Here is a 14,929-nt window from a genome sequence, read left to right on the forward strand (position 1 = left end):
CTTGCTTCTCCTCGCCTTTCTTTTAACTTTTTTGTTTGTTTGTTTGTTTTTTTGTGTTTTTTTGTTTTGGGTTGTTTTTTGTTGTTATTTTTTGTTTTGTTTTGTTTGTTGGAGGTCATTTTCTCAGGTCCTCTATTCCATGATACGCAGCGGACTGCAACATTTTCAGTTTGCTTCCTTTCTTTCTCTTATAGCCTTCCATATTTCTTCTTGAATCCATTCTTCTGGTGGTTTTGATCCATATAACCTTAAAACGATGTACTTATGTCCATTGTGTTTACCTGCTGTCCATCAGTAAGCTGGACAGGGCTATACTGTAAGTACACTAATTTTTGGTTGCTGCCAGTACTAGTAAGACAAAAAAGATCATTCGTCCCGAGGAGAAGTGCCTTTTGATAAGATGAAACTTCGATGGTACTTTCATGAAACTTTGATACAGCTTCGAAACAAAATACATGTACTTTACAAATACATGAAAAGACCAAATTTATGGTAGTTTGTTTGTTGTTGCTTTTTTTTAAACTTCAAACCCCAAAGTCCAACTCATACGGAATCAAAAGCCATACCCTCTTCCAGCTTGGGTGCATTCATTCATGCCGTCATGACTGTGTCCTGGAGGCCCGATCAATCATCCAGCCTACTAAAGTATCTAAATCGAGTCGACAGGGGCGTGAAATAAATACAGACAAATAACCTTAATTAAAACTATCTACCTATGTGTTTTCCCATCAGGCTGAGAAAGGAGCCAATCAAGACGAGGCCGGAGCTGCTAACGACCACAAGTCAAAGGCCAAGATGGACGTCGGTGACCTGCCCAAAGACCTGCAGCCTCAGGCGAGGGACATGGGCGACCTGATGAACCACAAGGAGGTCAGTGTCAGTTCGTGACCCTTTACAAAGTCATGGTGTTGATCATCTGTTCAAATGTGCTACGCTCAATGTTTTTTAATTGCAGTTTCTTAATCTGTGGTACTGGTCGCATCTGCTCAAGAAATATTGTGTCGAAATTCAAATTCTAAGTGTTAAAAAAAGGCAAGAAATGGTGATACAATTAACTATTTTTCTTAAGTATGAAAAAAAATTATTTCTCCTGAAAAGTTTAATTTTCTGGGCTCAGTACCTATAAACAGCTTGCCGGCGATATATTTCTGTACACGGATACCTTCCAGCACGGTTGAAATCCGCTCAAAATACTGCCCATAGCCTGCAGTCTCAGATCTCTGGCCACACATTTTGAGAGCCTCAAAATTCTTTAAACATAGATCTTTGGCATGCTCTACTGGAGCCATTATTTCATTGATCCCTGCAATGAATAATAACTGTTAGTTTTTTGTGCTTTTTGTGAAGGGTTTTTTTTTTGGGGGGGGGGGGGGATTGTTTTTGTGTTTTTTGTTTTGTTTTGTTTTGTTTTGTTTTCGTTATTATGCTTAGGGTTTGTTTATTGTTTGTTTGTTTATTTGTTTGTTTGTTTTGTTTGTTTATTTTGTTCTACTTCGTTATTATTTTGGAGTAAAGCATTTGCAGTCATCTAAGGGCCTGTACTGATGTATGCGGTGGAGCGGTTAGGCTTTGTTGCCACAAACAGAAAACCTGAGTTCGATTCCCTTGTGAGGAGTGAATTTCTATTGAGTATCCCAGTCTGTCTGCAGGGACGTTGTTTCCCTATCAGCCCGGGTTGGCCCAAACACTAACAGGCAGAGCCAAAGCCCGCCTTCTAGATACTCTAAATTGTGTCGATGGGAGCGTGAAAAAACAGCTGCATCTAAAAGAATGGCCAATGACTTTTAATTTTAGACCAATGTGTCATTTCATAAATTTAATGTCTTCAGCTCCGGAAAAGTTTTGGAAACAAATTCTTCAAAGACGAGAACGCCGCGGCCAAGAAAGACGTGTTCCACCACGATGGTGTGGACTGGGACCTGGAAGAGGAGATGAAGAAAAGAAGAGCTTCCTTTCAGAAAACAGTGATGAGCATGGAAGAAAAGGATGATGGCGAGTTTAAGGTAAGATTGTGTCCCATGCGTTCAAGTCCTTTTTTCATCATCATCATCATCATCATCATCATCATCATCATCATCATCATCATCATCATTGCAGGTAGCAGGGAATTAAAAAAGGGTTGAGACTTAGTAGATTTTTTCAAATTTAATACAGGTTCAACGTTTCGCCCTGTAAAGAGCTTCGTCAGGAACACGATACCCAAAAAACTAATGTAAAATCTAATGACTACATGCTGTATCAACAAAAGTGCGCGCCTACTCGTCATAATATCAGAAGGAGCGATCAAAACAAATCGGGAAAAACAAAGAAATTTGAAAGCTGTGGCAAGAAGTGGTATGGATATAAAATAGTATGTACGTCAAATCATATAGAATTGGATAGAGCTTGGTCGTCTTTAAAAAATATTATTATAAAGTTCGAACCTGTGATAAATCACAACAATGTTATGGTTATTACAGCTAGGTATACACAAAAACTGACAGATTATAACCATTACCAAAAGTGTAACAACAGCCCAGACAATTTACACAAATTGTAGGAGAAACGAGAAATGGAGATGCCTTCAGCTTTTAAGAACACATATAAAATTGGATAGAGCTTAGTCGTCTAAAAAGGTTATTATAAAGCTCGAGCTTGCGATAAAGCACAATAATGTATTGTTTTTCACATCGAAGCCAACACAAAAACTACTAGGTTGTAACTAATACTGAAAGTGGACCGACTGACCACACAATTTTTACAAACATTAGGTGGAATCAGGAACAAAGATGCTTTCAGCTTTTAAGAACACGTATAGACTTCGATAGAGCTTAGTCGTTGAAAAAATGTATGATATATACTACTCAAAACAAGTTAGGGACCACTACAGTTTTCACTGTAGTATGTTTGAGGCTGTGTGGCAAACAAATAGTAAGAAGTTAGGTGAGTGAGTTGATGTCATTGTAAGGAAGGGTCATCGTTGTTTACAATGATGAATAAATTTGACACTTGTCGTTTAATCTACGCTGCCTAGACAGGGTGAAAAGGGGCCCTATTTCTGTAAAATTGAACCTGTTTTTGGCAATCGCGCACGTGATTTTCAGTGAGTGGTATGGGTTGAAAACCAACTCAGAAAAATTCACGCTTCCTACAATAATGCCTGAGTGATTTTGACGGTGCTAGGGGTATTTATTACGGGCACATTAAGCGATTTTTAACAATGCTTCCAATAAGACGTCTGAGCATCATCGACAGGAAACGAGCTCTAGCCTGGCTCCACGAAGAGATTGAGGTCCGTGAAGTGGCATGACGGCTTGCTGTGATCATCAGATTGAGAGACCGGGTTGCTGCAGCTGGAACTGCTGTTGAGCTAAGGCGGTCCGGGTGGCCACGTTGCACAATACGACGAGAGGACCGGGTGATCGCCGGAACAGCCCTGGCAACTCGAACCTGCACTGCCCGTCACATAAGACAGCACGTGGTACCCCCAGGCAACGTTGGAATCAACGACCCGACCATTAGAAACGGGCTGCGTGAGATTGGTCTAGGCTCCAGACAACCAGCTGTCCGGGTTCCTCTGACACAGACCACCGGATAGCCCGCAGAACCTGGTCCGCCAAGCACCTGGGATGGACACGCCCACAGTGGTCTACTGTGCTCTTCACGGATGAGTCCAGGGTCACATTGTCCTTCAACGATGGCAGGATCCGTATTTGGAGGCGTCCTGGTGAGCGCTTTATCGACGACTGTGTACAGGAGCATAGCTGGTATGGAGGAGGCTCCGTTTTGGAGTGGGGTGAAATTGAACTCACCTACCAGACCCCGCTGCAGCGCATTCAAGGCACTCTGACGGGTATCCCCTACGGGGACGAGATTTTCCGCTCCCATTGCATTTCCAGCTCTTCTGGCAATGGGCCAGGGCGCGATACTCCAGGACGACATCGCCAGGCCTCACCGCGCTCGGGTGGTGGATGACTTCCTGCACCAGCAGCACGTGATCAGGCTTTACTGGCCAGCCCGATCACCGGACCTTAGTCCCATTGAACACCTGTGGGATGCTCTTGGGCGTCAAAAAAGAGACTACCAGCCACCCCCAAACAATATGGATGAATTCTTTAACATTTTGGAACAAGAATCGCAAGCCATTCCTCAACTGACATTGGGAACACTTAATCAGTCTATGAGACAAAGATGCAATGACTGGTTTCTTGCAAATGGTGGTCACATGCTATTTTGAGCCCTAATTGTTTATGACAGATGTGATGTGAATTTTACAAACATGGGTTAACTCCTTCAACATCTGAAATTATCCATCTTCAATTTTTTAAATGAGCAAGCTGTCATTTGCAAAAGGTGATATCATGATTGAAGACCCCTCTCAAACAATTTTGAACCGTGTCATGTTTTTCAGTTTGAACTACTATGTGTGACTTTAAGTGATCGATAACTGTTATTGAGTAGTAAAGGTTGAACCTATGGTAAAACCCAGCATTGCATTGTTTGTAATAACGAAGCATACACAAACACTAGTAGATTATAACCACTTCTAAAAGTGTAACCACGGATCACACTATTTGTGCCAATAGTAGATGGAATCATAAACAAAGATAATTTTACCTTTTTAAAACAAAAGTGTGCTTTTATACAGACTAATCGCGGGAAAAAAATCAATGAAAAAGCTTGAACCTGTCATAAAACACAACTATGTATTGGTTGTTACAACTAGGCATACACAAAGACTAGCATATTATAACCATTGCCAAAAGTGTAACGACCAACCGCACAAGTTACACAAATGGTAGAAGAATTAAGAAATAAAGATGCTATGCGCTTTTACGAACACACGCAGGGGTGGATAGAGCTTTGTCTTTGAAAAGTGTTATTATAAAGCTTTAACCTGTGATAAAACACAACAATGCATTAGTTGTTAGAACTAGGCATACATATGGACTAGCAAATTATAACAATTACTAAAAAGTGTAACGACCGACCACACTATTTTTACAAATAGTAGGTGAAATCAGAAACAAAGATAATTTTTGCTTTTTTAGAAAGATTATAAGCTTTTATAGTGCCTCTTCGGTCGAGCAAAAACGCCATGAAAAAGCTATAACCTGTGATAAAGCACAACAACGTATTGCATTTTACAACCTGGCAAACACAAACTCTAGCAGATTAAAAACATTACCAAAAGTGTAACGACCGACCACACTATTTGTACAAATAGTAGGTGGAATCAGAAACAGAGATGATTTTAGATTTTCAGAACAAACATACACATTTATAGAGCTTAGTCATGCAAAAACGCTATGCAGAAGGTCAAACATGTGACAGAACACAACAATGTATTGCTTGTTACAACTAGGCAAACATAAAAACTAGCAGATTAAAACCATTACCAACAGTGTAACGACCGACAGCACAAGTTACACAAAGGGTAGTAGACACAAGAAATAAATATGCTTGAGCTTTAATGAAAACGTATAGACTTGGATAGAGCTTAGTCGAGCAAAAATAGCATAAAGCTTTAACCTGTGATAAAACACAACAATGTTATGGTTATTACAACTATATATACATAAAAGCTGACTATTACCAAAACAACCGATCACACAATTTACACAAATTTTAAGAGAAACAAGAAATAAGGATGCATCTAGCTTTTATGAACACATATACACTTAGATAGAGCTGAGTCGTTTAAAAATGTCATTCTAAAGCTTGAACCTGTGATAAAACACAATAATGTATTGGTTGTTACAATTAGGCATACACAAAGACTAGCAGAATATAACCATTACCAAAAGAGTAACGACCGATCACACCCATTTGTACAAATAGTAGGCGTAATCAGAAAGAGAGTTAATTTAAGCTTTTTAGAACAAACATCTCATTTATAGAGTTTAGCCATGCCAAAAAGCCATGAAAAAGCTCAAACAATTGACAGAACACAATAATGTATTGCTTGTTACAACTAGGCATACACAAAGTCTAGCAGAGTACATCCATTACCAACAGTGTAACGACCAACCACACATTTTTTAAACAAATATTAGGTGGAATTAGAAACAAAGATGCCTTCAGCTCTTTAGAACACGTTTTGACTTCGTTAGAGCTTAGTCGTTGAAAAATGTTATGATATAGCTTGAAACTATAATAGAAAAACAGCACTGCATTGTTTGTTATGACTAAGCATACAAAAAGACTTGCAAATTATTAGCACTACTACAAGTGACCAATCAAACTGTTTGTACTAATAGTACGTGCAATCATGAACAAGGATGATCTAAATTTTTTAGAACAAAAATATGCTTTTATAGAGCCTCGTCGCTCAAAAAAAGCCAAGAAAAAGCTTTAACCTGTCCTAAAACACAACAGTGTATTGCTTGTTACAACTAGGAATACACAAAGTCGAGCATGTTATAACCATTACCAAAAGTGTAACGACCAACCGCACAAGTTACACAAATGGTAGGAGAATCACGAAACAAAGATGCTATGAGCTTTTATGAACACACGTAGAGGTGGATAGAGCTTTGTCTTTGAAAAGTGTTATTTTAAAGTTTTAACCTGAGATAAATCACAACAATGCATTGGTTGTTAGTACTAGGCATACATATAAACTAGCAAATTATAACAATTACTAAAAGTATAACGACCGACCACACTATTTTTACAAATAGTAGGTGGAATCAGAAACAAAGATAATTGTAGCTTTTTAGAAATATTTTATGCTTTTATAATGCCTAGTCGTTCAAAAAAGCCATTAAAAAGCGAAAGCCTGTGATAAATCACAACTACGTATTGCTTTTTACAACTAGGCATACACAAAGACTAGCAGATTATAACCATTACCAAAGGTGTAACGACCGACAGTACAAGTTACACTAACGGTAGGAGAATCAAGAAATAAAACACAACAATGTTACGGTTATTACAACTAGATATACTCAAAAGCTGACTATTACCAAAAGTGTAACAACCGACCACACAATTTACACAAATTTTAAGAGAAACAAGAAAAAAGGATGCATCTAGCTTTTATGAACACATATACACTTAGATAGAGCTGAGTCTCTGAAAAATGTTATTATAAAGCTTGAACCTGTGATAAAACACAATAATGTATTGATTGTTACAATTAGGCATACACAAAGATTAGCAGAATATATCCATTACCAAAAGAGTAACGACCATCCACACAATTTTTTTTACAAATATTAGGTGGAATCAGAAACAAAGATGCTTTCAGCTTTTTAGAACACGTATAGACTTCGGAAGATTCTAGTCGTTGAAAATGGTATTATAAAGCTTGAACCTATGATTTAAAAAAACAGCACTATGTTGCATACAAAAAGACTTGCAGATTATACGCACTACTAAAAGTGAAAGAACTAATCAAACTATTGTACAAATAGTAGGTGGAATCTTAAATAAAGACTATTTTAGCGTTTTAGAACAAAAATAAGCTTTTATAGAGCCTAGTCGCGCAAAAAAAAGCCAAGAAAAAGCTTTAACCTGTCATAAACACAACAGTGTATTGCTAGTTACAACTAGGAATACACAAAGTGTAGAAAATCATAACAACTAGGCCTACACAAAGAATAGCATATTATGACCATAATCAAAAGTGTAACGACCGACCATGAAAAAGCCTTAACCTGTCATTAAGCACAACAGTGTATTGCTTGTTACAACTAGGAATACACAAAGTCTAGCAAAATATAACCATTATCAAAAGTGTAACGACCGAAGACACGATTTACACAACTAGTGGGAGAAACAAGAACTAAAGATGTTTCCAGCTTTTAAGAGCATGAATAGATGGAGCTTAGTCGTTTAAAAATGTTTTCTGTAAAGCTCGAACCTGTGATAAAACACAACAATGTATTGGTTGTTACAACTAGGCACACACAGAGACTAACATATTATGACCATTGCCACTGTAGAGTACGTACTGCAACAATCCACCACTGTCTTCATTATTGCGCTCTTTGCCTGGGCACTATCTTAGTGACGTCAAGGTATCTCCACGATACTTATAATTCCGTTAAACAGCTTAAACGCTATATTGCCGGTAAGCAGAATGAAATGTTTTAAAACCGAAAAGCAACATTTTGCAGCCGAGACACACAAAAAAACTGTCAATTTTACCTACAACGTTTTTTATTTTGTTTTGTTTTGTTTTGTTTGTTTGTTTTTGTTTGTTTTTGGTTGGGTTTTTTTCCTGTTTTGTTTTGTTTTTACATTTAGAATTTGGATTTCGACAAAACATTTCTTGAGCGCATGCAGCCGACATCTGAGGTTAAGAATATATATGCAATTCTTTGAAATTCAATTTTGTTTGTTTAACTACTTCACTGCCAGGCCCGAGAGTTGAGTTGTCGAGTAGGTCTAAGAGTAAGAGTAAAAGGACATTCCTGCATTTTCTAAATCTCAGTTTATTAGAGATAAAAATTACTTGAAGGCTACTTTTTCGTTTGAAGTAATTAGAGCTTGTCTCCTCTTGTGAGCGACGCAACATCGCGTCGTTTGTGGTCTTTGCCGCTGTAAAATCAATCAAGTAAGAATATAAAGAAACCGTCTCCTTACACGCGACGCGGCATCTGTCGCACGCGACCGTCGCCTGTGATCGGTCCATGTAGCGATCGAGGGCCTTGTCGCGTGCGACAGACTAGGGGTATGACAGGTTTAGAACATAACCATTGGTCAAATTACCTAGCCAAGGAGTGCCGGTCGAGACGCCATGTGTGGTATGGTGTGGTGTGGTGTGTGTTTGTGTGTGTGTGTGTGTGTGTGTGTGTGTGTGTGTGTGTGTGTGTGTGTGTGTGTGTGTGTGTGTGTGTGTGTGTGTGTGTGTGTGTGTGTGTGTGTGTGTGTGTGTGTGTGTGTGTGTGTGTGTGTGGGATGTCCATCTTCAATTCGACCCATTGTAAGTTTTGCGAATCTAATTTTGTTGCTTTGTCTTTTTAAACGGACAGCAGCAGGAGGAGGAGGAGGAGGAGGAGGAGGAGGAGGAGGAGGAGGAGGAGGAGGAAGAGGAGGAGGAGGAGGAGGAAGAGGAGGAGGAGGAGGAGGAAGAGGGGAGGGGGAGGAGGAGGAGGACTTGTCCGAGATTGGCTATTTACGGAATAAAAAATGTCAGAGGCTCGTAGCACTCCCATCTAACCGACTTCTTGTCCAGCTTGACATTAACATTTGGCACTGTCTCTCTTCTGTGAATTGCCAGTCGTGCGCGGCTAAACGTCGCGTCGCACATAAGTAGACAGTTTGTCGCTCTTGTCGTACGAGACAGAACATTTTAGCGTGATGTGGTCGCGCATAAGGATACACACCTCGCGACTCATCACTAGATCTAGTGACTATCGCGCGTCACTAAACGTTGCGTCGCGCATAAGGAGACATAGGAAGGGGTTTGGTCACGTCGCTGTTCCCTCTCAGCCGTCAACAACATCGACCCCACAACGTAAGCGACAGTGAGCTGATCTTGCGGAGACCTCGGGGTTTACAAAACACTGTCCTCCCCTTCTCCCTTTCAAAATGTTTTTTTTATTTTTTTTGGTCAGAGCCATTCGAACATGGTGGATTAGAATTAAACGACGAAAAACTAATTACCTACCTTTAGAGATTAAAAGAAAACCATTTTGGTATGCAGAAATTAGACCAGTTAGTGAAAAGATGACCAGATATGTACATAATATTGTGAAAACTGTCTTCTTCCAACAAGTACATAATATGATTACGTCGCAAAGTATAGTCTATCAGAATTAAACTCCTGGGATTTGGCATGGCGTATGCAAACGAACAAAACTCATAAAATTAACAAATTTGTTCATTTTTCTTCAAGTTACATTAGTCTCCCCGAGACTACATACTTATAGTTCCCTCTGAGAGCATAGCATTGGTAGTACCACCGCCAATCGCTTCTCGGCCTTTTGGCTAAGATCAAAGTGTAGTATCTGTTCTCAGCTTCTCCTCCGGCCCTGTGTCCACTGGTTTAGCGAGGCGGATACTGCCCGAGGCACCCGAAGGACGGAGAAATCTGCCCCTTTTCTATGGAGTGGACGGTCATCGTCTATAATTTTTTTTTAATTTAATAAGTACAACAGCCAATGAAGTTATAACTGAGGCCTCAGTACTGCTAACTGTTGGCAATGGAGAGAGTTAGTGTTGGAATGGAGGGGTAAAGGTGTGTGAACGGTTTATTTGTTCGGGTGTAACGCCATTCCTACCCCCTGCCATTGCACAAACACAAAAGGATATCAAGCCACATTGAACCATATGCTTTTACGACTGGTAATACAGATACATGCATATATGTAACAGGAATTCGTTTATACTTTTAGTCCAACCAGAGAGTCCGAGACAGGGGTTAATATATTTGAACAGCTGGCCGATGATATAGAACCCTATTGTAAGACTTCCTGGATTCTTTCAGGACATGGAAGAAGCAGACGATGACTTCGCCTTTGTGACAGCAGGCTCGCACTCTACCTACCCGGCCACCATAGAATTCATCTATTCAGTGCAGTATTTCTTCCCCAAGAGCAGAATAGGCATATTCGACATCGGCCTCACCTCAGACGAAAGGGAATTTGTGAGTTTTCATTATATCACAATGTTCTTTCCTTCTTTCTTCCTTTCCTTTGTTCTTTCTTTCTTTTTATTTATTTATTTATGTATTTATTTATTTATTTATGTTATGTTCATGCATCTATCCATCTGTTTCTTTGCTGCTGTATTCATGTGCATTGTATTTATTCGTTATCCATACATTGTATTAATTATTTGATCTATGGGTGACAGCATCTGTGGTTTAAATTAGGTCCCTTGCTGTTGCATACAGAAGACGTGAGTTCGATTCCAGAACAGGAAAGATATCTTATCAAGCATCGCTGTCCACTTGGTTGTAAATTCCCACTTTGTAAGTTTCTTAAAAATCATCAAATTGAGTCATTAAAACATTTACAATCAATCATTCAGTTTAGTCGAACACAAATAACTCAGACACGTTGCAGATTGACTAATGAATTGGACACCTCCATAATTCAGGTAAACCGACATAACGAAACATTAAACAGACATCAGTCGAGGAATGGCAAATTGTACGCGATATCCGTGATTTCGTGTTGTCTGTTTTAGTGGGGGGTTTATTTGTTGGGTTTTGCTTGTTTGTTTGTTTTTTTAAGCGTTCACGGCGCTCGCAACTGCGTAAGGTCAAATGAGTAGCGGGACACATTAAACGTTTTTAGCTTGGTAGGAATTTACTGAATGCTGTTTGCCTTTTGTGTCGTCTGCAGATTTCCAGTCTGTGCAAAACAGAAGTAGACAGTCTGTGGCTGCAGTTCTGGCCGGAAGCGCTCTACAAGATACGTCACAGGGTATGGAGGCCGCTTGTTTTACAGGTGAGCTCGTGTTGGTGTTTCTTTGTTTGATTTGTGGACAGGCCACTTTAGGGAAAGGAGAGTGGGCTTATTCTTTTATTTATTCATTTATCTGTTATGGGTGGCACATTTTGTTTATTTACTTGTTTCTTGTGGGGATGTGGTAATAAAAGGTGGCTTGTTTAGTTTATTCATTTGTCTATTTCTGGTGACTTCAAATATACCAAAATAATATACAATAAATTTAGATAAAGTTTTATTTGGTAAAACGATGGCCTATACAGCAAAACAGTTGGATAATAAATGCCTGTATAAATAGATGTAGGCCTACACGTACTTTTTTAGTGCTGGCAGAAGTCATTATTCCGAAAGCCCCCCCCCCCCCCCCCCCCCTCCCTCCCTTTATGTTTCCCTTTTTTCGATCATTTTCGTCCGTTCTCATCCTTTTCTTCAGGTGAATGTAACAACAACAACAACAACAAATACAATAATGACGATAAGAACAACAACAGCAGCAATTTCAATAACAACAAAAATAACCCCCCTAAAAAACCATTGTTTGTTTCCCCAGTTGGCCTTGGCTAAGTACGGCCATTACATCTACCTTGAGCCCGGCCGGTTCGTCAACAGACAGAACTTACGTCAGTACCTGCAGCACAGCCGCAAGCACGGAGTCACTGTGGCGGGCAGACAACTCAAGTACAGCAGCTACGTGGTTACCTCCCCTCACATGTACTCCTTTCTCAGGGTGAGGAAACAAAGTGGCGCCGGCCCCCTTAACGGGCCGTCTCCACTGTCTGTGCTCTACTGTCAATTAGTGGGATACGGCTCTGGTTTGGGTTTGGGTCAAGGTTTAGGGTTAGAGTTACTGATTGTAGTAGACGTGTAGATCGTCAGGGGGAACAATCTTAAGACTTGTCCGGTGAGGCATTGTGGAAGACCATCAAGTGGACTGGCACCAAAATTAATATTACAACTGTGGGCCTATGTATGGTACAATGGGCTTCACCGTAATTTTACTTTTCTGTTCAGAATGTATCAGCTCAAGGGTCAGTTTGAGCCGTTTTTTAAAAAATAAGTATAAAGCGGTCTTTTTAACGTGAAGCGTGAAGTCATGGAAATCCGTGTATGGCGTCGCAGAGAGTGGAGACTCCGGAAGTATGTTGCAGGCTAACCAAACGAAGCACTAAAATTCCCTTTTACCCACAGACTCACACCTTAACCCTTTCACTGCCAGCCCTGCTCATCAATCCAATAAAAAAAAAAAACACAAGACGTACTCGTTCGAGCCTGGCAGCGAAGAGGTTGCGGGGGGGGGGGTAAATAAGTATAAAAAGTAAGCAGATCTTTAACTCTTAGAGGACGTAGAGGACACATGTGTCCAATCTGCAGGTCAAACGCAATATTGCGACACATTTACAAACCTACAAACAGATATCAGAAACATAAATGTGTATATTCTATAGTACAGGTAGGCATATGTAGGATTATTGCCGGCCTTTTGAAGATTCAGATTTTTTGGGGGGGTTTAAATCTGTATGAATAACGAAGTTATGTTTCTTCTAAAAGTGTCTCCCAAGCAACACATCTTCAGGCTTTATCGAATGACTGGAACGTGCGTCCTAAATGACAAGGGGGTGGTGCGGGGGGAGGGGGGGGGTACATTTCCAAATGTCACAGTGTCCGTCAAAGAACAAGCCAAAATTCCACCAGGCAAGGTATCTCAGAGTCAAGCGACTTTGTCATTTGTGTACGTCAGGAACTAAAGATCTGCTCACACATTGACCAACATTTCAAATGACTGAGCATTTTGTTAGCATTTCGGTTCACAGAGAATTTAATCTTTTTAAAGAAAATCAATTAACTGTAGTTGTACATTTTCCATAAGCTCACTGCGTTATAACTTCTAACGCCAGCTGTGTTTTGTCAATTTACTACTTTTGTGGGAGCTCATGGAGTGGCCAAGCCCTCAAAATGATTGCGAATGTTTTCCTTTTTCTTTTAAATTATTTCCTTTATCGGGAAAGGCGGCCAAGAGGCACGGTGCTCGGCGCTCTTTCTCTTCTCCATCTTACACTTCTTTCCCCCCTCCTTTTCCTCTCCTTCGTGTGTGTGTGTGTGTGCGCTGTATGTATAATATTATTTCCCAACTACAAGCGGATGGTACGCGAGTGACATTTTCAAGTCTTACTACTCGTCTTTTTCTCTTTTGATTGTTACGTTTGTCTGTCTTACCTTTCCCCCACTCTAAAAATTACATTACTTATCTGCGCACTTCTCTTTTCTCGACAAACAAAATGTCTCGCATTACTACTCGAAATAGGTGTCATTGTGTCTTTTATTCAGGAGTAGCACATCAACATGATAACGTCCACGTAATTAGTTGTGGGGAAGAGCGAGATAGACAAATTAGAGAGAGAGAGAGAGAGAGAAAAAAAAAGTGGGGGTGGGGGGGCGGCGCCAGAGTAGGGTTTACCTTCAACTTCAACTACCATAGTGCTATCTTGAGGATGTACTTCTTCCTCTTTACCAAAACTAAATCTGTCGCAAACCCCCTACCCCCTTTTCCCCCATATAAACGAGCAGCAACTCCAAAGGACGAAAGGACGCCACACTTGAAGATGTTATTCTTTCTCTTTACCGCAACTAAACTGTTCCAGTTCTCTCCCCGATTCCCCATATAAACGGGCGGCATTTGCAAATGGAATGCCACACTTGAAGATGTTCTTACTGTTTACTTAGACTTAACTGTTCAAATTCTCCCCCTTTCCCCAGGTAAACGAGCGGAAACTCCAAAGAACGCCCCACTTCGACTTTACCCTTCTCATCCTGCACGGCACTGCACCAGTCAGGAACCATTTCATGCGCTATTTGATTGCCTGCGCAATGGAGGACTATTGTATCGCTCCTCCAGACTCCAAAGCGAGCTGTGATGCCCATTTGGCGAACAACAAACGGTACGCCAATTGCCACCGATATGACGAATCCGCCATTAATTTGATTCTCAACCACTGGCACGGTTATAAAGCGGAGGAATTTCTGGTGAGAGACGGGATTACGCGGTACTTTGACGGTCGGGACATGAGCAAGAAGGTGAAGATCTGTAACAAACCCAAGGAAGAAATATGAAAATTTATTGATGTAATAAGCTCTTGGTCTTGTCTTTTATTCTGTCTTTGAGATCATGTATTTAATTAAGCATGTCTGTTTGTTTTTACATGAATAAAGCTAGTGCAGCCCTTGGAAGTCTCACAGCAAAGGTTTGGGACTGCTGTAGCATTCCAACAGAGACAAAGTTGAACATCTTCAATACTGCAGTCCTTCCAACTCTGTTGTACGGTGCCGAGGCATGGACTATGTACCAAAGCCACGCCAAGAAACTTAAGCATTTCCATACGAATGCGTTAGGGGAATTATTGCATTAATACATGTAATAATAAAGATCACTTCTATAGCGCCCACTGTCTGGGCTTTATGTGCTTCACAATATCATAGTAAGATTTAATTGAACGTTTTATGCATACTGGCCCATTCAACAGACAAAAATAATTTCAAATACAGTAGAG

The 14,929-nt window shown here is 40.2% G+C and overlaps 1 protein-coding gene and 1 pseudogene across 1 annotated transcript; both read left to right on the top strand.

The window, feature by feature from the left end:
• Positions 1-732: 732 nt before the first annotated feature.
• Positions 733-14,511, top strand: LOC101848295 (the record flags this gene model as incomplete). The annotated part of the gene is given in 6 exon segments (XM_013083517.2): positions 733-870; positions 1,830-2,003; positions 10,418-10,576; positions 11,280-11,384; positions 11,935-12,111; positions 14,139-14,511. Coding segments are annotated over 6 exon segments (1,107 nt in total), but the record flags the coding sequence as incomplete, so codon positions are not given.
• LOC118477836 lies at positions 9,899-10,122 on the top strand (annotated as a pseudogene).
• Positions 14,512-14,929: the final 418 nt, after the last annotated feature.

This window comes from Aplysia californica, unplaced genomic scaffold (genome assembly GCF_000002075.1).
Source record: "Aplysia californica isolate F4 #8 unplaced genomic scaffold, AplCal3.0 scaffold00238, whole genome shotgun sequence".
Classification (NCBI taxonomy): Eukaryota; Metazoa; Mollusca; class Gastropoda; order Aplysiida; family Aplysiidae; genus Aplysia; species Aplysia californica.